At 36.0% G+C, this 27,662-nt stretch overlaps 3 protein-coding genes across 3 annotated transcripts; all 3 read right to left on the reverse strand.

Annotated features, from left to right (window-relative positions):
• Positions 1 to 2,057: 2,057 nt before the first annotated feature.
• LOC127177215 (P2Y purinoceptor 14-like) lies at positions 2,058 to 6,852 on the reverse strand. Its single transcript, XM_051129358.1, has 2 exons — positions 6,769 to 6,852; positions 2,058 to 5,732 (listed from the first exon to the last, which is right to left on the reverse strand). Exon 2 carries the CDS (start codon positions 5,728 to 5,730, stop codon positions 4,729 to 4,731), a length of 1,002 nt encoding a protein of 333 aa, XP_050985315.1. The 5' UTR covers positions 5,731 to 5,732; positions 6,769 to 6,852; the 3' UTR covers positions 2,058 to 4,728.
• Positions 6,853 to 7,055: 203 nt separating this feature from the next.
• LOC127177217 (G-protein coupled receptor 87) lies at positions 7,056 to 15,217 on the reverse strand. The gene is made up of 3 exons (XM_051129360.1): positions 15,193 to 15,217; positions 13,603 to 13,997; positions 7,056 to 9,737 (listed from the first exon to the last, which is right to left on the reverse strand). Exons 2-3 carry the CDS (start codon positions 13,953 to 13,955, stop codon positions 9,137 to 9,139), a joined length of 954 nt encoding a protein of 317 aa, XP_050985317.1. The 5' UTR covers positions 13,956 to 13,997; positions 15,193 to 15,217; the 3' UTR covers positions 7,056 to 9,136.
• An 8,526-nt stretch (positions 15,218 to 23,743) lies between these two features.
• On the reverse strand, positions 23,744 to 27,662 carry LOC127177222 (transmembrane 4 L6 family member 5). The gene is made up of 6 exons (XM_051129364.1): positions 27,553 to 27,662; positions 26,884 to 27,078; positions 25,522 to 25,590; positions 25,185 to 25,339; positions 24,884 to 25,076; positions 23,744 to 24,241 (listed from the first exon to the last, which is right to left on the reverse strand). The coding sequence occupies exons 2-6, from the start codon at positions 27,058 to 27,060 to the stop codon at positions 24,227 to 24,229; spliced, it is 609 nt and encodes a 202-aa protein (XP_050985321.1). The 5' UTR covers positions 27,061 to 27,078; positions 27,553 to 27,662; the 3' UTR covers positions 23,744 to 24,226.

Genomic DNA, 27,662 nt, shown 5'->3' on the forward strand with positions numbered 1-27,662 from the left:
CAATGAACAATAGTCAATGCTGTTGACTGAATTACTTTGTTTTTGTAACAATTAATCTATCTGTAATTTATACAGCGTAGACTACGCAATGATATTTTACATCTGATTATTTAATTTTTGTATTCAAACTTTAAATAAATTAAACACTGTCTAATTTACATCTTTGTTCTGTTTATTTATTTGTGCTAATTACACGATTTCAAACAGGGCCCACAGGAACAATCTGTACCAGGGCCCTGCAAAGCCCAGCTATGGCCCTACTTTTATAGTATTATTGTTTGTTTATATAAAATGGTAATTAGGCATTAACAGCTGTCAAATGAGCAGTCTGAACTTATTTAAATAGTGCATTTTTTATTTTGATTGTGCATGTGCACCCTGATTATACAGTGGAAAAATTCAAATGCATGTCAAAGCTGTCACAAAATCAATGACCAGGATCCACATGCAAGTGAAGAAACAGTTTATTGAGTCACAGTGAAACAACAATAGATCCAGCAATCCTAAGTCGTCTGTGCTCGTAAAATCAAAAGTCTGAAAGACCGTAATCCAGACAGCCGGGGAACACGAGTCCGAACAGGACCGAAGCACAGCACAGAATAAATCACTATGAGTCAATGAGAGAACAGACAGAGGTGAGCGAGACAACAAACAAAGGATCGCGAACGAGCGACCCAGGTATAGAGAATGGGAACATGACGTCAGCAACGCACAGCATTCTGGGACTTTCGGATACGGACACTACAGTCTAGATTGGGTAATAGTGGAGGTAGATGTTAAAATTTATATAGTACATTTAACAACACGGTAACACTTTATAATAACGTTCAGTTGAAAGTCATTTATAAATGATTAATTAATGATGAAATAATCATCTACAAAACATTTGCAAATGATTAATAAGTGATATGCTAACAATTTGTGTGTGTTTTGTTAATTCATTTACACGTCAATTACAAGTTCATTTACAAGAAATTAGTTAATGATGAACTAATCATTTACAAAACATGACTATGTGTTTATAAATGATTAATAAGTGATACGTTGAAAAGCACAAAAATGCAATTATTCTAAAACTATTTTCTTTTTTTAAATAATAATAAATTATTTGCTGTCAAGTGAATAAATGTGTAAACCCTTTCTCTCATCAGCTTCAGACAAGTGTGAGTACATTGGGAAGGTAGGCTGTTTTTAACAGTATACGTGATGTTGCATGGCAGCTTATGCATAAAACAAATTGTAATGAGACTCACTGAGCTAAAGAAGCTACCAACATGTAATGAAAGCATGATGTAGCATTTCTTTTCTTATCAAAGATGAATAGAATTTAGTTAAAAACTAATAGCTTATTACCGCATTTCTGTAGCGACACACCATAATTAATCAGGGTTGCTTTTATGGCTGGGCATGATGATGGGTCTATATATGTTTCTTTTAACCAGCTAGAATTTAAATTAATATCTCATTATCTATTTATTTATTTATTTGAAAAGAATGCCGGTAATTCAAAAATCCACAAAGCGGCATACAGTAGTTCTGTAGCCTGTATTAGCATCTGTCTGTACTTTACCTACAGATGCCACAGTGGTGTCAGATGCGTTACTGCCATCTATTGACACAGATCAGTATGACAGTCTCTGAGTTTTATGCACATTACACTGATATTAGTAGTGAGTTTTAGAGATTGCTCTACACAAGAATTCCCTTACCTGCCAAAGGAAAAGAAAAGTAACTTGGGCATCACCAATCATAATTATCTCTGTCATCTTTTCATTGTGTAGGATTACATTGTTGTTTTTTATTTGTTTTTTTTTCATTCTTTTCTACATCTTCATTACTACAGATATTGATTCTCTCGTTGTCTTTGCTGGTAAATAACTAGCATGATTATAACTACCTATTTCTAATTCTTTGCAGCACCAAACAGCACTGCGCTAACTAGCATATCTACAGCCAATGCATCAGACCTTTCGTGAAACATCACGTCATTTCAGTGTGGCAAAATACAATGAGTGGCTTGTGTGAACATTTTTTTTTTTTTTTTTTATTGTGAATACTTCATCTCATTTTACACCATTCAGAGGTCTTCACAAAAACACAATTTACTTCTTGTACATAAAATGTTGTATATTAGCACCTAAATACTAAATGGCATTTTAAATTACGAAAAGAAAAATTAAATATGCTGAATTTTCTTCAGAAATTTTCCTTTGATTAAGAGAGAAAATGAGCAGGATAACTTTGTCATAGCTTTGAGATATAGGTTGCTGATTATGTTTTATTTAGCAAGAATGCAAATGAAAAGAATGTAATGGCAAAGACCTTTTACAGCAAATACAGGCAGTTTAGTAAGGAAACACATTTTTTAGGTTTTTTAACTGTAATAGCACTACCTATAGTCTGATCTCCATAAAGCTTTGCACGCTTGTTTAGAATCATCTGTCGCATGTTCTCATTTAGTTAAGTGAAGTTTTGAGTTTTCGTTTCATTTTTGTATTATATCACACAGTGGTGTGTGAATTCATCACAGCATTGATAAAGCACAGCTCCCTCACACCTTCAGCTCTCATACATCCCTATAGAAGAACTTTACTATCACTGAACGCCACTGTGGGAACCAGGCACTTCTCACTGTACTCCTCCTCTAGCAACACCAGAACATTTGGGATGTAAAATAATTGGAAGTCTATATTTTGTAAATATGGGCCTTGGAAGAGGTTAAATGAGTTTATTGTGCTTTGGCTACAGTAGGTAATTCTAGTGGTGACAACAACCATGCATGTCACTTCTGCAGGCTGCTTCATACTCTGTGAGATAAAGTGTCACTCTTTTCATAGCTGTTGCTGGCTCTGAGACCCTTGCATGGTATTTCTTCAGCTGTTTTTCTAACAAAAATTCATTCATCACTAAATGAAAACTTAAAGTGAAGAACTGATCATTTCACAAGCCTTGTATATGGTTTTTGAATGTCGGTGTTACTTCTGCTATATTTTTATGCTTCCTCTAGTGCCATTGTCCACTTTTATGCTAAGAAATAAACCTCCTGGCAGTTCTTTTCAAAGTGGTTCCATTGTTGCCAGCATTAAGTCTGAGTATGATTCAGTAGGCTACATAACATTTTTAATTATTTGTCTTTAAATGTTTTGGTTTAATATATTTACCTGTCAATCAAAAAACTGCCTTAAACCTACACATTTTTTTGTTATTAGTATTATTATTATTAGTTTATGTGTTTGTTTGTTTTATTTAGTAACTTTCAAGAGGGTGTACTCATTTTTGCAACACAACATTTTATCACTTTGATAAGAAATTCTTATTTTCCTGAATAATTTTGACATTCTTCTTTGGCAATTGATTAAGCAGGCTTGTAAACATATGTTTGTGTGTGTGTGTGTGTGTGTGTGTGTGTGTGAGAGAGAGAGAGAGAGAGAGAGAGAGAGAGAGAAATAATATATATATATATATATATGTGTGTGTGTGTGACAGACTTGAAATGCATGTATCTGAATGGTGAATGTATGAAAAATAGAAATATATGTATGTGAAAGGAGAATGTGAGTGTGTGAAAGCACTAGAGTTATGGTCTGTATGGCCCCTTGCAGGGTAAAACCCATGGAAATGGTTTCTGCATCAAGTGTGATATCTAAACACATCCTGTCTTTCTAGAGCCAATAGGCATCCACCATTGTGGTGGGGGGAAAATAAACAATCTTTGCAGTGCTTCTGAGGCTTACCATGTAAATAACAGAAGTGTGAAGTGTGTGGGATTGTGTTCAATGCAAATTTAAAGGAACAGATCAAGCAAAATGTCATACTGTTTCTAACCTATATAATATTTTTTATGATCAGAATTTTTAAAGAATTATTTTGGCAGCTCTTTTCCATATAATATAAGGTGTTATTCACCATAATCTTCCCCTCTTCCTCTGAAACAAACTATAAACAATCAACCGCACTGTCTAAATATATCATGTCTAAATGCTCTTTCATTACTCATGTCTAAATATTTATCTCATATAATGATGCCATCATCTTGTAATGAGGCCATATTTTATTTTTAGAACTTAAAGAAAGATTTTCTGTGAATTAAAGACTTGTGTTTTGAACTGCATTACAGTCATATGGACTTAATTTAATGTAGCTTCTTTGTCCTTTTGGAGATACCATCAGTTCTCATTCATGTTTAATGTATTAAAAAGAATGTCTTGAATAGTCTTCAAAGTTTAACCATTTATATTCCACAGAAGGAAGTACACAAAATCTATGGTCCTATGAAGAACCTTTAACATCCATGGAATGTGTATATTACACAAAAGGTTCTTTATAATACAAAACGTTTTTAATTTCATTAAAAACAACAAAAAAATGTTTTTTAGAACTGTTCACTGAAACGTTCATCAGGTAACCAAAAATGGCTCTCACTGCATCACTGCAAAAACTCACTTTTGCAACATTTGAGATGAGGTTGAAAATGTCATGTCAGAATTTCTATTTATAGCTAAACTCTCCAGTTAAAGGCTGACTTTTCTTCAGTAAATGGTTATGTTGTGGTTGACTCTGGGTTTTTGTCTGGAAAACACCATGTCGTTTTGACCTTCTATCATTCCATCTCTTCATTCTGCATTTTCACATGCAAGAAAACCACAGCTAGGTATGTGGGTTTTAAAATCTAAATATCTTTTCCATCTTGCAAATTGCTAATGCTTGTTTTACTTTCTTGCTCAATCTTTACAGATTGCTGATACTGAGCCCAGTGCCTATTGAAGGCCTCCTGTTTTCACGTTTTACTGATGACATCTTCTGCAAAAGTGACTCTCTGAATGTCCTGCACATGAAAAAGTAGATGACAGGATCCAGACACACATTAAGGGCAGTCAGGAAAAGAGTACCTTCTTTCACCTGAAAGAGAATGAAACGGGTGTGGGCGTTAATACCATCCTTGTGCCTTTGGCTGAGTGTGTAGGGCACGCGACAAATGTGGTAGGGAACAAAGCACAGGACAAACACGGCCAGCAAGCTGAAGATGCTTCGATTTGACCGCCGTCCCGCCTCGCTGCTGTCCCGCTGCACGCGTCTGTAAGAGCGGTACACGTGACAGGCGATGGAAGTGTAGCAAAACACCATAAGCAGAAACGCCACCCAGAAAATTCCAACATTAAAGTGGGCTGAAATTTCATGCCAGCGCTGACCTAGGTTGCTCTTGAGATCCATGCAGGAGAAAACCTTAGGCATTGGCTGGTTGCTTAATATGGCGTTCGGCAGCATGAAGAACATCATGACGGCCCAAGTTAGCAGCGCGAGAGCCTTTGCTACTGGAACACGCTGCAGAAAAGAAGACACACCAGAGGTGCTGCGCACGATTTTGAAGTAACGTTCAAAGCTGATGAGGCTCATGAAGATTATTCCTGTGTACATGCAGAGGTAGAAAAGCACAGCTGTGTAGCGGCAAACTATCAGCTTCAACTGCAAGCCGCCATAACCAAGGTCGCCCACCACACGCCACGGGTAGGTAAACAACATCAGAACATCTGCCACCACCATGTTTTTTAGGTAAACTACTAAGGCTGAGGAGCTGGGAACCCTAAAGAAGATCCAAGCAGCGAGTCCGTTGAGAATGAAGGCACAAGCGCAGATGATGCTGTAGAGCACAGGCAGAACCAGATGTGTGAACATGCTGCTGACATTCGTGCTGTTTTTTGGTTCCGTCTGTGTAGTGTTGCTGTAGTCCATATCTAAAACGGAAAATGAAAGAGATACAGTAGCTTTGATGATATCAGGAAATACTGACATGATTCAGTGTTTTAACTTCTGCTGTGCTTGCTGATGTTTAGAAACTGAAAATATCACTGTTAAGATGAATCTTAATCTTTTTGTAGTCCTTGTCATTTTGTGATTTAATTTCTACTCCGGATTCTTTCTGACAAAACTCTAAATTTTTGGTACTGTACTATGCCATGACAATAACAAGTACACTTTATTGGAATTACATGAAAACATTATTCTTTAAATGTACATTTACTGCAGTCAGCTGATCTTCAGAGTGTTTTTTGACCTACTTAAGCAGTACTTCACAACTTTTTATATGCAATTTCATAATTACTACTTGTACTACCAAGTAGACTGACAAGCATTCACATTAGACATTAGATCAAAGTATATGTCATGTATTTAAATGTATTTTTAATTACACATTAAAGCTGCAGTTAGTACAATGTAAAATCTAAAAAAAAAAAACTTGAATGTGATATAGATTACACACTACAGTTAAAATTATAATTACGTATTTTACATGTACTATGTTAGTCAACACAATACACGTACTTCCTTAAAGCATGCCAAAAGATTATTAAAACAATGAACTTTAAAAAAGTACTTTAAAATAAAACACTTAATTTGACATGAATACGGTGTGCAATTAAGTATTACTTTAGTAATATTATCCACACATAGTGTATATTTTAAAACATAAAAGTACACTACAGGTGCACATTCAATACAATATAATACAGTTTCTAACATTCTGTCTATGTCTCTTTGTGTTTTCACATTTTGTTATTTCCATGTAAACTACTGCATTTCTTTCTGTATCTGTTGCCCATATTTCAGATTTGAATCAAAAGTGTGCATGTCTTTAATCATACCATGTTGCTTTTTGCCTTTAATTTCAAGATTGTAAAAAAACAGTAACTTTATCTCATATTCTGATAGCAGTAAAAAATGATAATACAATTAATTACAAAGTTTTTTCCATGATAAAAAGAAACTTACTTGAAGAGTTGAGTCAGCTTGTATCATGACAGAGAATAAGAAGAAGCATGTTGGGATGAGCCTCACATGATATTTCAGAGGAAGAAGGCGTTGACTTTGAGACAGGAACTAAAGAGTGGCTGGGTTTGTCTCGTGGGTGAACACTTGTTCAGCACTGCAGGAGTTTCCTCCACTCAAGTCTGTACACAAAACGGCTTCCTCCTCCCTGGAGGAAACCACAGGATAATGTTATTGCTCTTTCATTGCTCATTAGAGTCAATGAAGCCCCAGTTGTGTTTCAGTAAAGCAACTTTGTCTCAGCTGTTTCTAAATTAAAAAGAGCTTTATTGTGCACACATCCATATACACGTCTACAGAAGAATACATTAACATTTACCTGAGACTCATGTTTGAGAGGTCCAACAAAATATGAGACAATTCACAATATTTGATATTATATATGAAATTAACATTATATTTATGAAATTTAATACTTGTTTTCAGCAAGGATGTATTAAATTGATCAAAAGTGTTGTACAAGATGTACCATAGCATACTTGATTGTAACTTAAAGTGCCATACATTTAAGTAAATTAGCTAGTTTTTTACTGTTAACTTATAAGCAATTTTAAACTTAAATACTTTGCAAGTCAGTTTTACAAATACATTCAAATTCACTGAAATACATTACAGTATAAAAAGAACAGAACACACATACATGTAGAATATAAACACTTGATAACATTTACCAACATTTATCAGATGTCTGAAGGACTCTCCTGGTTTATCATTATTAGCTCTGTCAGATATTCCCTGTGGTCATTCATATGAGGATTCAGTGGGAGTTCAAAGCAGATTTATATATGGATGTTGTGTTTGTCAAGCACAGTTTAAGCTGGTTTCCTCTCTCATCCCATGGTGAGAGTGAGACTCTAATAAAGAAGCATTGTAACTCAATTTTTGTGTTATCACTTTTGTCAGACAAAATAAAGAAAAGTCTTAAAATAAAGAAATATTTTCATTAGGGCTGTCAGTTTAATGCATTAACTTAATTAATTAGTTATGAAAAATAACGGAAGACTTGATATTTTAATGCATATAACGTGCTGGCCCCGCCCCCAGACCTGTACGTCATCTTATATTTCATATAGCTGAATGTTGACAAATATGATGCAGGGCAACAACTCCACAATTGCAGTTATGCCCTAAAATTCAAGATATTGGTGGGAAAAAAAAGCCCCTGTATGTGTTTTGTCTCATATTTATATATATCACACAGGCAGCAAGTGCAAGATGACACAAGTGCTGATTTGAAATGTGTGAATAAATGATTCAAAAGGCCATTCATACAGAGAGCCATTTACTCAATTCCTGAATGAATCGGCCGTTTGAATGAATCTATTCGAATGAGTAAATGACTCATGAAAATGTTTACCACCACCTGCTGGCAGTAAAAAGCGTTAAAGGGACGGTTCACCCAAAAAGATTAAATTCTGTCAGTCGTTTCAATCCCTTCTTTTGTGGAACATAAAAGAAGGTTCTGTATTTTGAAGACTGTTGGTAACAAAGCTGTTTTAGTTACTAGTGACTTTCATTGTATGAACAAAAAATACTGAAATGTTTCTCAAATTATCTTCTTCTATGTTCCATAGTTTATGTTAGGCCTTTGCAGCCTAAATGTTTATGTGTAATAAATTTTAGGTTGAATTAAATAAAACATTTCTTTCTAAAACTACAATTTGAAATGTCTACAAAATACTTTCTCATTTATCATAAAAATAGCATTAAATATTTTCAGGCAAATTTTTAAATTAGATTAATTAATGGACACATTATGTAATTAATTAGATTCAAATGTTTAATCGACTGACAGCCCTAATTTTTATGTCACTAAGTGAACTGATCATGTGAACGCCTTTGTATGACAGGATGACACAAGATGCTCTTTCGATCACTCTCAAATGAGGCTGAAGAACATGATCACAAAGTGTTTAGGAAATCTTTCTGAATACAGTTATTCTGTTTGCCTAGTGGTGAGAAAATCATACATTACATTTTTAAAGGGATAAAATTCTGTTATTTACTCAACCTCAACTTGTTGCAAACCTGTATGAGTTTCCTTGTTTTGCTGAACATAGCAGAAGATATTTTTAAAGAATGTGGTTAACCAGATAGTTAGTGGCCCCCACTGACTTTCATAGTATTTGTTTTTTTCCTTTCATATATGGAAAGCAGTGGCTACCATCAACTGTTTGGTTGTCCACGTTCTTCAAAATATCTTCGCGTTCAGCAGAATAACATGAGGTTGAGTAAATGACAGAATTTTCATGTTTGCCAAACTACCCCTTTAACTCAGGTTACTAATAATTTTCACCAAGAGACCTTTATCTCATTCTGACTTGCAAAATCTTTGAAGGTTAAGCTGTGCTCTGAAGGTTTTGCAAAAGACAAAGTAAATAAGTGGATCCAAGCAGGCATTTAGTACTGTGAGCAGGACGGTCAGCTCCTTCAGGGCGTAGAAAACCTGAGCTGCCGTGCAATCGTGCAGCAGTGGTTTGATAAACACGTACGGCAGTCTCACCAGATGATACGGCACAAAACACACGCAGAAAACCACGACCAGAACTCGCATGTTACGCTTTGACTTGCTGAGCTTAGCGTTACCAGGCTGATCCGGCATCGTGCGCTGAGCTTGACGAAGCTTTTGTACGTTCAACCAGTAAAACAGAGTCAGGGATACCAGCACAAACAAAAACACTGAAAAGGAAGTGATCTGCAAGGCCAAGTAGATCTGTCTGAGTAAGCTGTTGTGAAAGCTGTCACAGTCAAAACCACTGTGGGCAGAAGTTTGTTGATCAGTGCTGACAAAAACAGCAATGTAGGCAAAAACAGGACCCAGCAGGATGGCCCAGGTCACGATGCAGATGTAGCGGGTCGAACGGACTGTTTGCAGCGTGTGAGTCTCCAGTGGCCGCACGATCTTCGTGTACCTGAAACAAAAGAGCAGTGATTCACACAACACAGAGAAATATACAACATATAACTAGGGCCATCCTCAGGAAACAATGGCTTGTTACAGATTAAAAATTGCTATAAGCTTTATAAATAATAATAAGCTTAATAAAGCAATTTACACAGCATTCAAGGTGTCACGAACCCACTCCTGTACGTCAGTCTGCTTGCCACCAGAGGTCGCTTTGACACTCACATTTCACTGACTGTTTACTACACCCCGGACTACGTTTCCCATCTGCCATTGTCGCCGTCACCTGTACCCAATCAGAGACACTACTTAAACCCCGGACTTCCTGTCAGTTGTTGCCGAGTATTGTATTGCGTTTAACACTTGTTCTTGTGTGTTAGCAACTGTACGGAGCCCTAAGTCAGTCGTGTTTTCTTGTCTTGTCTAGTCTAGCCCCTTAGTCATCCGAGTCGTGAACCTTCGCTTTGTTAAATCGTCTTGTCTGTTTTGCTGCCTGCCTATCGGAACTCTCGCCTGTCTATTCGGATTATTCAATTGCCTTGCCCATCGGATAACGTTCGCCGTGGATTGACCCTTGCCTGTGTTACAGACTACTCTTTGTCTTGCTGTCTATACATCTGTCTGCCGCTGTCTGACCCTGCCTGCCTTGACCATGTTTTTGTCTCGTCCTTAGAATAAAAGTATGCAAATGGATCCGCCCGCTTCACGCGTCATCTCTGCGCACTCCGTGACAGAATACTCGGCCATACCAGGACCCAGCAACTTTTCACAAGGACGCTACACAAGTATGGACACTGCAAGACTGTTGTTAGACTGTTGCTACATTCAAGAGTACTTGGACATAGCATATCATTCCGATCTACTGGACTGTGTTTTAATAGACTTTTTTCTCGACGGAATTAACCAGCCGCTCAGATCAAAACTGAGACGCGAGGGGCCACATTCATCACTAGCTGCTTTTATGGATTACGCTTTGTTGTGCGTGGGCTCATTGTTTACTGTGGGTGTCGCAGAGGAGGAACGTGACAATGCGGTAATGGCGGCCACGCCGGAGCACGTTCTTACCATGGCGACAACAGCGGTGCCCGTTCGCAAGATGGCGGCCGCGCCGGTGCACGCTCACAAAATGGCGGCGAAAACAAGGCTCCGTCATGTCACTGCTGCCATATCAGAGCCAAGCAAAGTTGCAGCTGTGTTTCCTGAGTCAAGTCAAGTTGCAGCTGCGTTTCCTGAGTCCAGTCAAGTTACAGCTGTTGTTCCAATGTCAAGTCAAGCTACAGCTGCTGTTCCAGAGTCAAGTCAAGCTACAGCTGCTGCTCCAGAGTCCAGTCAAGCTACAGCTGCTGTTCCTGCATCAAGTCAAGTTAGAGCTGTGTTTCCTGTGTCAAGTCAAGTCAGAGCTGCTCTTCCTAAGTCAAGTCAAGTTACAGCTGTTGCTCCTGTGTCAAGTCAAGTTAAAGCTGTGTTTCCTGTGTCAAGTCAGAGCTGCTCTTCCAAAACCAAGTCAAGCTACAGCTGTATTTCCTCTGTCAAGCCAAGTCACAGCTGTTGTTCCTGTGTCAAGTCAAGTCACGGCTGTATTTCCTGTGTCAAGTAAAGTCACAGCTGCTACGCCGGTGTCAAGTAAAGCTACAGCTGTATCTCCCAAGTCAAGTCAAATTACAGCTGTCGTTCCTGTCTCAAGTCAAGTTACAGCCGTGGTTCCTGAGCCAAGTAAAGTTAAAACTGCGGTTCCTGTGTCAAGCAAAGTCAAAGCGGTGGTGCCTGTGTCAAGCAAAGTCAAGATGGATTTTCCTGAGCCAAGTCAAGCCACAGCTGGTCTTAAAGAGTCAAGTCACGCCTCGTCTGTCCGCCCAGAGCCAAGTCACGCCTCGTCTGTCCACCCAGAGCCAAGTCACGCCTTGTCTGTCCGCCCAGAGCCAAGTCATGCCTCGTCTGTCCGTCCAGAGCCAAGTCACACCTCGTATTACCTTCCAGAGCCCCGTCATGTCTCATCTGTCTGTCCAGAGTCTCCTCACGTCTCGTCTGACCTCCCAGAGTCCCGTCACATCTCCACTGTATGTCCAGAGTTTCGTCATGACACGTCTGATCATCAAGAGTCAAGTCAAGTCTTGTCTGACCACCCAGAGCCTTGTCACGTCATGTCTGCCAGTGTGATGGCGATCACCATTCTCAGTATGTGGGCCGCACACTATGCTCCAGAGGTCTCATCTGTCATCAGGTCTGCGCCAGAGGTTCCGTCTGTTCACAAGTCTGCGCCAGAGGTCTCGCCTGTTCACAAGTCTGCACCAGAGGTCTCGCCTGTTCACAAGTCTGCTCCAGAGGTCTTGTCTGACCACGAGTCAGCCCCAGAGACCTCTCCGGTCGGAGAAGCTGTGCCAATGCCTCCAGAGGTGTCAGCACCTGCTGTAGAACCTCCTATGGAGGTGGCGTTCTGCTATGAACTCTCTGCTTCTCTCCCTGTTCTGTCTGCCTCCTCTGTCCCTGCTCTCCCCAGGTCCCAGTCCATGACACAGGCCCCTGCGCCTCCTGCTCTGCCCTGGAGGGCCCCTGCGCCTCCTGCTCTGCATACTTTTATAAATACATACATGTAAATACATGTGTAAATTTTACATAAATAAATTTTCAAAATATATACTGCATGTGTAAATATACGCAGTACAAACACATATATCATGTAAACAAAAACGTTTATTTTGGATGTGATTAATCCCGATTTATCATTTGACAGCACTAAAATAAAATTAAATGTGGTTTCATTGTTTAGTTTTGACAGTGGTGAACTCGTCTTTTTGTCTCATTTTCTGCTCAACCCTGTTATCCTATTCAAAAATACAACATTGATCATATTTGAGGAAGCTATATATAAAATGTCCTTGTAATATTTTGTTTTTAGTCTTATATTTGCCTTGTCATGCTTAGCATTTCATTTATTGTAATCATATTTAAAAGTATTTCTTTATGTTTTCTAATAAATCACACATTTGAACTTAAAATTTAGCAAAATCTGCAAAAGGGTAATTAAATGTAACAATGTAAAAATGTTTTTCTCGGAAAACAATGACTATTGTTGGGGAAGGTTCATAATTGGAACCTCTAAAAGGTTCTATATAGAACACTTTAGGGGTTCCCATGGGGTGACTGATGCCCAAAGTGTGTTAAACAGTATTATAGTTTTTAGTTGTAATATTTCAACTATTTCAGAGAAATATATAATATAGAACTAGGGCCATCCCTGAGAAACTATGCACTGTAAAAAATAAAAAAACACAATTTGTTGAGTCAGCTTAAAATAATTTGTTACCCTGCTGCCTTAACATTTTAAGTTCAGTCAACTAAAATAAGTTTAGTCAACCTGAAATGTTAAATTGTACTAAGTAACAACTTAGATATTTGTGTTTGCTAAACTTAACAGATAGGTAAGTAACCCAGCTGCCTTAAAATTTTAAGTTGATTCAACTCAAATATCTAAGTTGTCACTTAGTATAATTTAACATTTCAAGTTGAATAAACTTTTCTTGAGTTGACTGAACTTAAAATTTTAAGGCAGCCAGGTTACAAATTATTTTAAGTTGACTCAACAAATTGTTTTTTACAGTGTGGCTTGTTACAGATAAATAATTTCAATAAGCTTTTATCCAAAGCAATTTACACAGCTTTCAAGATATATATTGTATCAGTGCAGATAAAATAGTCAGAAAATGTGGTTTTACTGTTTTAATTTATTTATTTATTTAATTTTATTTATTTGTTTATTTTTTATTTTTGTATTTTTTTTCCTCAAACCTGTTATGCTGTTTAAAGAAATGAAATTTTGGAAAATCAAATAACACTTTTTCCTGAGAGTGACCCTCCTTGATGAGCATCCATACCTGTTTGCAGCGATGTAGCCCATGAAGAGAATACTGGAGTACATGTTGAGATACGAAGCTGGAGCGCCAAAGTTACAGTAGATACGCTGAATTTCCACTGAAGTGCTAGCATATTTAGCGATGCGTAATATCAAACACAGGCACACAAACATGTCGGCTATAGCCAGATTCTTCAGATAGATTGTGATGCTGGTCTGATTTGTAGCTTTACAAAAGTACACATATACTGTAATGCCATTGAGCACCAGGCTGGCCAGAAAAATCACTGTGTATAAACATAAAAAGAACGGACGAGCTGGCATTTCAGTCAAGCCACAAGGTCCTTCAGTTGAATTGGTTGCGTTGTGGTCCATGATTGAGTTGGACAGTGAACCAGAAATGGGATGGATTGGTACCTATTGGAAAAGAGGTTGCATTTAACTTACTGCTTCCTCATAGTCCAGGAATGTAAATTGAATATTTACTCCAAAAACAATTATTATTTAGATTTATGTCAAAAAATCTTTCCATGCAACAGACCGTACCCCTATACAAAACCACAATAAAAGAGTTTTTGTATGGCTTATATTAAATAATAACAAATTTTCATGGGTGGGTGAACTAGTTTTTTAAATACATTTGATCTACTTTAAATGCACATTATCTACATTACCCATACTTTGACAGTTTCACCTGAAGACACAATGTCTGTGTCTTAGCTCACGTCCATCTTGGTTTCCAGTTCTCTATTGTTAACCTCAATAAGGTCAAAACTCAGCACACAGACACTATGAATAAACTATTTCACACTTCATAGACACACAAGTGAACATTTATACTCGCTTTGGTCCCACTTTATATTAGGTGGCCTTAACTACTATGTGCTTATGTTTAAAATAATCATTTGATACAGTGCATTTATTGTCTACATACATGTTTTTATATTGTGCTTACAATGTGCATGCATTTACATCTGTAATAAATTTTTGTAATTACCTTTATAATTACACTGTTGACCCATCCCTTACACTTTTACCCACCCTTAAAACTACCCATACCACCAAACCTGCCCCTAACCTTACCTGTATCCCAACTAAATAGCAGCGAAAGTGTAAACAATAATAATAATTTTTTTTATTATTATTATTATTATTATTGTTTTATGTAAGTACATAGTAGTTAATGCCACCTAATATAAAGTGGGACCCTTGCTTTTATTCACTGTTTTTTTTTTGTTTTTTGTTTTTTTTTCCTCACTGTAAGTTCTCTGTGGTCAGTTGCTCACTAGACTGTTATATGCTATTTTTAAACCTGAGAGCAAAAGGTGTCTCATTTTGCATTTCTATGTTAAGAATGATGAAACCACATAACGCTTTGCTCTTTTGAAAAGAATGAAACCACAGACGTGTATGTGTATTAACTATATACATTCATGTTTCACTTCTACTCTTTAGCACAGTAAATATGCTTAAGAAATCAGCATGCATTATTCTAAAGTTCACATGAAAATCATGATTACATTCAATTTGAGCTGGATTAATTTACTTCATGTGCTCATTTCTTCTTCAGAAATACTTTTAGCATACTTACTTAAAATAAAGCATGACTTACCGTAGTGCTCTACCTTGAGACTCTGAACACTGAAGACTGACTATCACTTCCTTAAAAGCAGAACCTTTGTCTCAAGTTTGTCAAATGTTTTAGATGACGCAGTAAAATATTGATCTGTTTGGTGATTGGGAAGGGAACATTCATTTCCATACCAGATCCACTTTTTAACATAAAAGTCAGGTTGGAAGAGTATGTAGAGAGTATAAAAAAAAAAAATTAATATATTAAATTGAAATAAATAGTCGTGGCATCAATTCAGCCACTAATATTTTGCATTGATTTTCAGGAAGTATGTGAAATAAATATCAAAATAATCAAAATAAATCCCCTTCAACCCACTTTGATTAAATGAACTTCTTTTCAGTTACTGAAAGGCTCTACTGAGGAACACAGAATAAGTAATCTGAAAAGAGTTGCATCACCATCCATATTCCATAATTTCTTCATCGTACTTCAGAATTTCTTATTTTGTATTTCATGGAAGACACAAATTAATGACATGAGGGTGAATAAATATATGTAGTGATATATTTCCTTTTTTTTTTTTTTTTTGTAAATCACAAATATTCAACAGATGCTATTTTAAGTTGCCTTAAAATACTCCTCACCATATTGCATTTGTCTTAATAAAGCCAGATGTCTTCTCAGCTCAGTATTTACTTCAGCTTTTTTTCAGTCCACCTCCACATTAGTTTTTGCATGTTTTCTCAGGACAACAATGACCTCCAGCTCTGCTGGATTCTGACCCTCTTAGTTCACTGGAATCAAGACAGTGTTTGTCTTTCTCAGCTTTTCTCTGTACTAGGAAAATTTTTTTTTTTTTTTTTTCTGTTGGTCACTGTGGAGGTCGGGAAGTCTTTGGTGTTCCATAGACAGAACAAACAAGACATAAATAGTTTATAACAGGAAAGATAAGATTACAAGCATCATTTACAAAGCAGGTCAAATGACTGAAAATTATTCAGACACTTTATAGGGAACTGACAGGCAACAAAGAAAAACTAAGTTCAGTATTTTTTTTAAATAAACAATTGCAGAGAGCCTTGGAGAGCCTGTGAGTGCAACCAGAGTTAAACCAGAGATATTTTAACACATACTAAAATGGAAATGGTAATGCATAAGATTAAAACAAATTTCTAAAATAAATAAATACATAAATGTATTCCCAAGCAGAAATTATGGGCCCTGTGAGTGACGTTATGTACACTGCAAAACTGTGATGACTCATTAGTCACCTTCATAAAACCAGCAGCATTTCCTGTCATCAGGCCTTTAAAAAAAATATGTTTGTTAAACCTGAGAAAATAGTCATACAGAAACTGAAACTGGTGGTAAACTCAGCACTCAACATTTCTAGACAATGCAGTTCAAAAGATGTAGTGCAGAACATAAGTGCTGATTCTGATTGCTTTATATTTAATTATAATTTAATACAAAGCATTATATTACATTACATTAAAACATTTAGCAGATCTTTTATCCAGTGACTTACAAAAGAGGACAATGGAAGCAATCAAAATCAACAAAAGACAAATAACATGCAAATGCTATGACAAATCTTAGTTAGCCTAATGCAGTACACGTGGCAAGTTTTTTGTAAAATTACATTATAAAAACAAATTTAATAGAAAAAGAAAAAGCAAGCTAGTATTAGAGGCCTTACAAAAAGAACAAACAAGTTAGTGTTATTTATTTAGTTATTTATTTATTTATTTATTAAGGAAATAAGTAGTAAGTAAATAAATAGAGTATAAAAGGGCAAGGTTTTTTTTTTTTTTTTTTTTTAAGAATAGAATTTGAATGGAGAGTGCTACAGTTGGAGGGTCAAATAAAGATGGAAGAAATGTGGTTTTAGCCGATTCTTGAAGATTGCTAAAGACTGAGGATGGAATGACCTGCCCAACTCAGTCCAACAGGAGGGTACATTTAATGAAAAGTCTGTAAAAGTGATTTTGTGCCTCTTTGAGATGGCACAATAATGTGCCGTTCACTTGCAGAACACTTGCTTCTAAGGCACATATGTCTAAAGTAATGCATTTAGGTAAAGGGGTGCAGAGCCAGTGGTGGATTTGTAGGCAAACATTAATGCCTTGAACTTTTGGTATGTAGGTGTAACAAATGTTCTTTTCGTCTCATTAAAAATTAGTCTTGCAGCCGCATTCTGGATTAATTGTAAAGGTTTGATCATAGAACTGGCTGGAAGACCTGCCAAAAGAGCATTGCAATAGTCCAGCATGGACAAAACAGGAGCTTGAACAATGAGTTGTCAAGTATGTTCCAAAATAAAAGGGCCTGATCTTCCTGATGTTGAATAAAGCAAAACATCTGCAATGTGCAATGTGGTCTGAGAAAATCAACTGATCATCAACAAGGTTTCTGTCTGTTTTTGAAGGAGTTATGGTTGATGTGCCTATTTGGATGGTGAAATTGTGATGAAATGAAGGGTTTGATGAAACCACAAGCAGTTCTGTCTTGGCAAGGTTGAAAGGTGATGATCCTTCATCCAGGAAATGTTGTTTGAAAAAAAAAAAAAAAAAAAAAAAAAAAAAATAGCATTTATTGGTAACCCAAGAACTCATAGCTGCCTATTTACAACATATTGGTTTGTTAATAATAAGTTAGTAGTTTATTGAGGCAAAAGTCAGAGTTAATAGTGTTAATAGTGAGAATTGGACCTAAAATAAAGTGTGACCCATTTATTTTGTAAATGTTTTTAATATCACTTTGTATTTCAGTCAAACACTGCATTTTTGCAAATTGTATTTTGACAATGTTAAAGAACTGTGTGTTTGCTCTTGTGAAAACTGAAAGTGAAAATGTTTTTACTGGTAACTGCATCACTGTCTGCTTAAAGTTTTGAAATCATAAAGTCCTTCTTCCAGGAAGCTGTAAAGTGACAGCAGATGAATCTTGTGATTTGTTGCCTGGTTGTGGTCAAAAGCATGTGTTTTAATCTGGTCTCTGTCCTTGGTGCTGAACCACATCAGGTGTGCCAACCAGAGTAAAGTTGAATGCTGAATGTAAGGAGGACAGTAGAAATGTAAACAAGTTGTTTTCCACTAGAGGAACAGATGATATTTGACATGTTCCTAGAAATGAAGTGATATTTGTTTTCATTAGAGTTCCTTAAAAAAGATAATCATGTGTACACTCATGTTCTGTGTCAATAATGGACAAAGAAAAGAACAACAATTGCAGAAGTGCTAATTATTCACAGTAACAATGTATATAGGATTATACACACTGTACAATATATGTTGATGAAAACTCATCAAATTTTTAAGGAGCTCAAGCCTCTATTTGCTACAAGTCTTGAATATTTACTAACTTCTTCACTGAAAGATTATAATTTCTTACATACTTACATCTTTTATATATTATTTTATTTCAATGTTTATATTTTTTATAATTCATTTAATTTAATTACATTTTATTTAAATTGTATACAGTGAGGAATCTACTGATTTTATATGTTTGCCCAATGACAAAGAAATGATCAGTCTATAATTTTAATGGTAGGATTATTAGAACAGTGAGAGACAGAATAACAACAAAAAAATCCAGAAAAATGCATTTCAAAAAAAGTTATTTGGTTTAAATTGATTTGCATTTTAATGAGTGAATTATTTGATCCTCTATCAATCAGCAAGATTTCTGGCTCCCCAATGTCTTTTATACAGGTAAAAGACACCTGGGAGCTGAGATTAGGAGCACTTTCTTAAAAGGAGTGCTCCTAATCTCAGTTTGTTACCTGTATAAAAGACACCTGTCCACAGAAGCAATCAATTAATCAGATTCTAAACTCTCTACCATGGGCAAGACCAAAGAGCTGTCCAAGGATCTCAAAATTGTAGACCTACACTGGAATAGGCTACAAGACCATCGCCAATCAGCTTGGTGAGAAGGTGACAACAGTTGGTGCGATTATTCGCAAATGGAAGAAACACAAAATAACTGTCATCCTCCCTCGGTCTGGGACTCCATGCAAGATCTTACCCTGTGGAGTTTCAATGATCATGAGAACAGTGAGAAATCAGCCCAGAACTACACAGGAGGATCTTGTCAATGATCTCAAGGCAGCTGGGACCATAGTCATCAAGAAAACAACTGGTAACACACTACGCTGTGAAGGACTGAAATCCTGCAGCACCCGCAAGGTCCCCCTGCTCAAGAAAGCACATGTACAGGCCCGTCTGCAATTTGCCAATGAACATCTGAATGATTTAGAAGAGAACTGGGTGAAAGTGTTGTGGTCAAATGAGACCAAAATCAAGCTCTTTAGCATCAACTCAACTTGCTGTGTTTGAAGGAGGAGGAATGCAGTCTATGACCCAAGGACCACCATCCCCACCGTCAAACATGGAGGTGGAAACATTATGCTTTGGGAGTGTTTTTCTGCTAAGGGAACAGGACAGCTGCACCGTATCAAAGGGACAATGGACGGGGACATGTACCGTCAAATCTTGGTTGAGAACATTCTTCCCTCATTGAAAATGGGTTGTGGATGGGTATTCCAGCATGACAATGACCCAAAACACACAGCCAAGGCAACAAAGGAGTGGCTCAAGAAGAAGCACATTAAGGTCCTGGAGTGGCCCAGCCAGTCTCCAGACCTTAATCCCATAGAAAATCTGTGGAGGGAGCTGAAGGTTCGAGTTGCCAAATGTCAGCCTCGCACCCTAAATGACTTGGAGAGGATCTGCAAAGAGGAGTGGGACAAAATCCCTCCTGAGATGTGTGCAAACCTGGTGACCACTACAGGAAACGTCTGACCTCTGTGACAGCCAACAAGGGTTTTGCCACCAAGTACTAAGTCATGTTTTGTGAAGGGGTCAAAGACTTATTTCTCTCACTGAAATGCAAATCAATTTGTAACTTTTTTTAAATGCATTTTTCTGGATTGTAAAATTATTACTTCCATTAAAATTATAGACTGATCATTTCCTTGTCAGTGGGCAAACATACAAAATCAGCAGGGGATCAATTTTTTTTTTCCTCACTGTACATTTTGAATATTGTACATTTATATATTTTATACAGGAGCATCTGAAGTTGTTTATTAAATTATCAGTGATGTCTTGTCTAGTCAGTGTGAGCGTTACTAGTTTAGATCATATGGAATGAGCACATTCAGAGAGATGACCTAGTGGTTAGTGCGCATGATCCTATGAGACTATGCTATTCATGTGGGTAACATGAGTTAAAGTCCAGCTCACGCCATTTCCCAGTCCTGATCACCCTCTAAACCACATTAGATTCTTGCTCTCACTCTATTGTACCTTCTAGGAAAAAGAAAGCCAAAAATGCATTGGCACGTACCATCTAAAACGGGTGATTTAGAGACTGTATGCCTGTCTTTAACTTCCTCTTTCTGCTTCACTTCTGTGGTATCAAATTCTGCTGCTAATGTTGCCTGTTTTGCAGTCATTTTGAGGAAGTATGTGAAAGATGAAAATAAATGCCCCTCCACCTAGAAATGAACTTCTTTTCAGTCACTGAAAGTCTCTTCCAACACAAAATAAGGAACTTGAAAAGAGCTGCATCAAGATTCTTCATAATTTCTTATTTTGTATGTCATGGTCATATACGTCATATAGGTTTGTAATGACATACATTTCTAGTAATGTATTCTTTCCAAAGAATAGTTCATTTAAAAAAAAAAGAATGTTTGCTGAATGTGTACTTACCATCACCCCATCCAAGAGATAAGTTTGTTTCTTTACCAGAATAGATTTGATTTACCAGATCATTAAGTCATTTGTTCACCAATGGATCCTCTGCAGTGAATGGGTGCCATCAGAATGAAAACATCACAATAATCCACAAGTAATCCACACCACTTCAGTCCATCAGTTAACATCTTGTGAAAGGTTTGTGAGAAACAAATCCATTATTAAGACATTTTTGTCGTCAAACTGTCGCTTGAGTGCTCTATCCATAATATTGCTTTTTCCACTAGTCTGAATCAGGAACGAAATTTGCATTGATTAAGCACCAATTACAGTTAAGGTCAAAGGTTTACATACACCTTGCAGAATCTGCAAAATGTTAATTAGTTTTTTTCCAAAATAAGAAGGATCATACAAAATGCATGTTATCATTATTATTATTATTTTTTTTTTTTTTTTTTTTTAGTAGTGACCTGAATAAGATATATTAAAAGATGTTTACATATAGTCTGCAAGAGAAAATAATAGTTACATTTATAAAAATGAATGATTTTATTTAGTGATTGTTTACGAGTCAATTGTTTGAGCCCCACGCTGATGACAACTGAGGGACTCAAAGGTTCAAACTCTTACTGATGCACCAGAAGGAAACATGATGCATTAAGAGCAGGGGTGAAAACTTTTGAAATGAAAGAAGATTGAAAAAGCCATAGAAAATATTTACATGTTTCCAAGAAGACAAAATAAGTTATATATACCCTGATATTCAAATTCAAAAAGTTTTCACCCACTGGCTCTTAGTGCATCATTTTTTCCTTCTGGAGCAACAGTGAGTGTTTGAACCTTCTGTAATAGTTGCATATGAGTCCCTCAGTTGTCCTCATTGTGAAAAGATGGATCTCAAAATCATACACAAAAATGCTGAAAAACCAAAGAATTTGTGGGACCTGAGGGATTTTTCTGAAGAACAGCGGGCAGTTTAACCGTTCAGGACAAACAAGGGACACGTAAACAATCACTAAACAGAAAAACACAGCTGTGAATCATTCAGGTAACAACACAGTATTAAGAATCAAGTGTATGTAAACTTTTTAACAGGGTCATTTTTATAAATTCAGCTGTTATTTTCTCTCGTGGACTATATGTAAAAGTCTTTTATGTGAAATATCTTATTCAAGTCAGGGCTAAATAAAAAAAATAACATGCATTTTGTATGATCCCTCCTATTTTGGTAAAATAACATTTTGCAGATTTTGCAAAGTGTATGTAAACTTTTGACCTCAACTGCACAAGACAAAACAGTTCAAAACAAATATGTGAGTGGATTTTGATGCTTTTACACTGGAGGAAGTTTGAGTATGCATTATGAACTCATATTTTAGCCAGAAACAATGGTTTGAAGTTAAAAACACCTTAATGATGTATTTGCTTCTTAGAAAGACACAGCTTTTGGCTTCTCAAGATGATAATTGATGGAGTGGGGTGGTGTGGGGTGGATTACTTGTTGATTATTGTGATATTTTTATCAGCTGTTTGGACTCTTATTCTGACAGCACCCCTTCGTGATGATACATTTCTCCAAGCATATACATTTTGGATGGCCTGATTGAGGGTGAAGACATTTTCAGCAAATTTTCATTTTTGGATTAACTATTCCTTTAAGCATCACATGTCAACTGAACAACTTTTGCACGATTGGTGAAGCTCTGTGATGCACGTGAGAGGCTGCAAGTTTACTGTTCCTGTGCTTTTCTCCTTCAAAAACATGATCCACTCTTAAGTCATTGTGTTGCAGTGACAGTGTTTTATCTGTAAATATTTGGATGTCCAAACAGAGCAGGTTTGAAAGAGCGAGAGGAAAAGTGGCGAGCTGTGACAGAGGAGACGCCAGCAGGGAGAAACAATACGAGGGAAAAGAGGAAGTAGAGAAGACAAATAAGACAGACTAAATTTATGAATTACATCCTGAGAGTCCATAGCAGGGGTTCCCTCAACTCAAAGCTATTTTAAGTCCGCTGCTTCCGGAAAACAAAAATTCTGTTTAAAATGTAGGCCTACTAACAGACTTCATTACTTCAAGGTCTTGTTTCACAGACAGGTCTTAGCTCAAACCAGGACAAGGCCTTAGTTAAATAAAGATATGTATGCAGCTTTTATAAAAATGCATTAGAAGAAGATGTTACAGATTTGCATCTTGAGACAGAACAATGGCACTGACATATTTTAAGTAATGCCTTTTAAAGCTGTGATCACCCTAAAATACTGCAATACACAGTCTGAGGACAGTATGTAAAAGAATAATAAATACTTTACTTCCATTGCTCGTGATTACAGGTGCTGCCAACTGTATTTGTGTACTCAAAAATACATGTTCAAATGTTTGGGTTTTTTAAGGTTTTTTAAATATTTTTGAAAGTCTCTTATGCTCACCTAGGCCTTTATTTATTCATTCATTCAGTCGTTCATTCATTTTTGCACTTAATTTCACCATTTAATCAGCTTATGCAATGTTGTCGATGACCAATAACCACAGGAATTTTGTGACATATACCAATAAAACATTATAAACATATTGTTAGGAGAGTAAAGATGGAGAAGAATATTGTATGAGAATTTTCTCCCTCTTGTGGACATTAGGATAAATGTCATTTTCTCTGAAGATTTCTCATTCCCACATTTGCTGAAGTCTGTGAGTTTAGTCTTGGTTGTATTTGATGTTAGTCTGTTTTTGTTTTTCTGACACACATATTTCACAATACTTCTGAATTACAAACAGACATTCTTAAATGTGATTTTCTTGAGTGTGCTGTACTGTATTCAAATAAATGCAGTGAAATTTAGTAAATAATGCATTCCTTTACACAATGGAGTGTTCATGCAATTCGATTTTAATCTTGTAGAAATCAAACAATAAAAAATAACACAGCATTTTGGTATCAACAAAACAATATAATCTTAATATGTTATCACATACATATACATTAAATGACACACATCACTATACACTGCATAAATACTAAAGTGCATTCTGAATACACAGATATATTACAACAAAGAATAATTTAATTAGCTTATTTGCATTTGTGCTTTTAGTGAATTATTCAAGGCATTTTATCTGTTTAAGTGTTTCTGGGATTCAAAGCTTACCGTCAACTGTATCATTCTTAAGCAGCTGAACTACAGGAAGACTTGACATGTCTGATGATACTTAGGGATGTGAAAACTGACTTTCCTGATACACTTCCCATTTCTATTTTGTTTCTCTCTTTTTAAAATAAGTTAAGCAGTCATAGCTGACTGTTTAACCCAAAAAATGACATTCTCATTCTCACATGGAAATGAAAATAGTAGATCTTCTAGTTATTTCAAGCAGGAACAACCTAAAAAGAGAGAAAAGCAGATGTGTTTGTAAAAAAAATGCAGAACTTTAGAGTGGATTTTTGACATGTTCATCATAAAAAAAAAAAATGTTTACTGCAATTATTTATCACAACTTAAAATTCAAAATTAGTCATTAGTCAATTAGTCATCAAAATTAGTCATTAGTCGTGTTGTTTTGACTTAAGTGTTCGGTAAGTGTTTGTGTTTGACTGAAACTTGTAAGTTTAGTTAGCTTAAGCACATTTTTAGTTGAAATTAAATAATCTAATTGCATTTTTACAGTGTTTAAGTAATGCTTAAGTACATCTTTAAATGTCAATTCATTATTACTTTTTTTTTTCCTTGAAATACAGCTAAAATGTGCTGGTGAATGTAATGATAAAGTATCAAAATGTGTTTAATAAATGTACTTTCTTTAAAGCACAACTAAATATTAATAAAAAATAATATTGACATTATTTCAAAGTGCACCCAAGTGTGTTAAGAAAAGCAGTCATGAAGGTACTGTCTTTCAGTGGCCTTTTATTTAATATTAAATTATCTGTTAGTAAGATTTAGCCTAACATTTTAAGATTTGCAGTACGATACAAGGGTTTTTTTTTTCCTCCTTCAAAGGGAAGGCTCTTTGTGAACATCTGTACCTTATTGTTGCAGAATTTGGGTCCACACATGAACTCCAGTAAGGGAGCGAGGAGATGCAGGATGCAGAAAATCAGCTCAAGGCCACTCGCTGCCATGAGGACGGAGAAAAGAACCATATTCCACATCACAACACCTCGAGGCTCCACACAGGCTGATGCCCACCGCTCAGGAGTATAGAGGTAAGGCTTCTCCCTTTAATAAAAGACGCAGAAGAACATATGCATAAGTTTTCACTAATGTTGACGATTTTGCCTACTGGATTAATGATAGTTAGTTCGAACAGTCTGAGGACTTACTCACCCAGTTTTGATTGGTTTTAATGGCCGTCCCCACTGTAGGCCATCGGTGCTGTTGTGTAAACAGAGGGGACCCTGTATCAGCCCCGTCCCGCTCACCACAAAACATAAGCCAGCTGCCAGAATGGCCAAACATGTGTAGCCCAACTTACGTAAAACCTGGACACAAAATTGGTATTTACTCAGTGTTTCCTCACAAAAATTGCCAGAAATGCCCAAAATATTTTGTTCAGTGATGTGGAATCATTAGTACAGGACATTTGATCAAAGCATCATTATGTTATTCAATTATTATTCAAATGATGATGAAGGAGATTAAGAAGAAAATACAATGCTTTTACCTCAGCAGTAAAATAACAGCATCCTTTCTTTTCATATTGTGTTGTAAAGCCTCGTGCAGCCACAAGCACCTGACAAAGCACACAGCAATCATCAGAGCAATACTGGACTCTCTTCTGACGTCAGTTACACAACAGATATCACATGACAATTGCATCATGTATGAGTAAAGCTCTACAAATGGCCCTAAAAAATATGTATAATAAATAAATGAATAACATGTACAAAATATTAAATATAAAATAGATATATTTTATTATTTTTTATTCTATTATATATTCTATTACACCATGGTCTGTCTGTATACTAGATTCTGACTGGCTGGCAGATGTGCATTAAAACCGTCTAATGCACAGGCCATGCAATTGCCCTTACATATAATATAAATAATTAGAATATGTTTATTCAATTATATATAACGCATACTTATATAATATATTTTCATTGCTTCATTTTATTATCATTATTAATATTATTATTGTTATTATTAATTTATTTATTTATATAATAACAACAACAACAATTTCGGTAACACTTAACTTTAAGGTGTCATAATACAGAGTGATTATCTAATTAAGTACTTAGTAGTGGCCGTTGTAATTAAAATGTAACTACCATGTAACTAAGTTATGGAACAGCCTGTAATTACAGTTTGTAATTATGTAGATGTAATAGGCAGCTACTGTTACACATATGTAACAAACAAGTCTGTTACACAGCTACATATGTGTTGCACACTTTATACAACGTAATTAAAAATGTAAGTACACAGACATATGCTACTTAAAATAAAGTGCATCAAGATTGTACTTAAGTGTACTTCATGTACTGTACATCTTATCCAGCTGCACCTCAGTTTGATTTAACCCACCAATTCACAGCTTTAACACATGTAATATCTTTCTAATTACTTTAAAATTATAGAATATTACACAGGCATAAGCTACTTAAAATAAAGTGTATCATGATTGTATTCAAGTGTACAAGTAGCTGTGTAACAGACAGTAACTGCCTTTTACATCTACATAATTACAAACTGTAATTACAGGCTGTTCCATAACTTAGTTACATGGTAAGTACATTTTGTTTTATGGAAGTACAACAGCTACTACTAAGTACTTAATTAGGTAATTACTCTGTATTATGACACCTTAAAATAAAGTGTTGCCAAAATTTCTAATATAATAATTTATATAATCTTCTTATATTAAGTATATAAATACAGGCGCATTATTGATTACTGCATTAACTATATTCCAATACTACTACTAATAAGGTTATTGTTTTTAATATATAATACTAAAATAATATAGAATAATAGTATCATATCTCCTACAAACCAATTAAAGAACAGAAAAGCTCACCAGAAGTCCTGATGCCCAGATACCAGAGCACCACATGGCCTCTTTGGTCACATGATTCTCTGTCAGGTACTGATACTTCAGATCAGGAAACAGCAGCAGCGCATTTGCCAGCATGCAGACGATGGCTACAGGGATCAGAGCCATTCCCACAGACCTGGAGCAGTGACCGGTACACATCTTAGCCACACAGCGATCCTGCAGAGAGTACATGAATTCACAACATCACTGCTGTATCTACACTGCAGTTCCTCAGTGTTTGTGTGTGTGAATATACAGTATGTACAGTATGCAATGCTGTCCTCTGTATGCAGTATACATTCAGAGTAACAAAACAAACTATTCTACTAAATGCATTTCATTGAACCATTAGGTAACAAAATGTAACCAAGTGGCATCTGCAAACAAAAATGACACTGGAGTGTTTCTCAGAATGAATTTTTCTTTTCTGAAGAATTTTTGCAATGCTTTTTAGTGATTTTTAGTGGATGTGTGAAGTCAGCTCACACATGTGTTTAAGTGCAGGTGTAGTTTATCACATTAACTCACAACTACAGTAGACAGTGTCCAAATACTGTCTTTCTTTCTAAATTAAATTATAAACGTATAAAAAAAATTAAAAGCCACATAAAATATGATTCAGTGTGTATTGAAATAATGAAAAAAGCCTACCTGTTCTGTGACTGTAGAATATAGTTTCAAGCTGACTGTTATCAGAGAAAGCAGGAGTTGTCAGGAAAGCTCAGAAGAGTCTTGAGCCGTGAGCCTTTGATTATCCTAAG

The sequence above is a fragment of the Labeo rohita genome, chromosome 15, assembly GCF_022985175.1.
Source record: "Labeo rohita strain BAU-BD-2019 chromosome 15, IGBB_LRoh.1.0, whole genome shotgun sequence".
In the NCBI taxonomy this organism is placed as follows: Eukaryota; Metazoa; Chordata; class Actinopteri; order Cypriniformes; family Cyprinidae; genus Labeo; species Labeo rohita.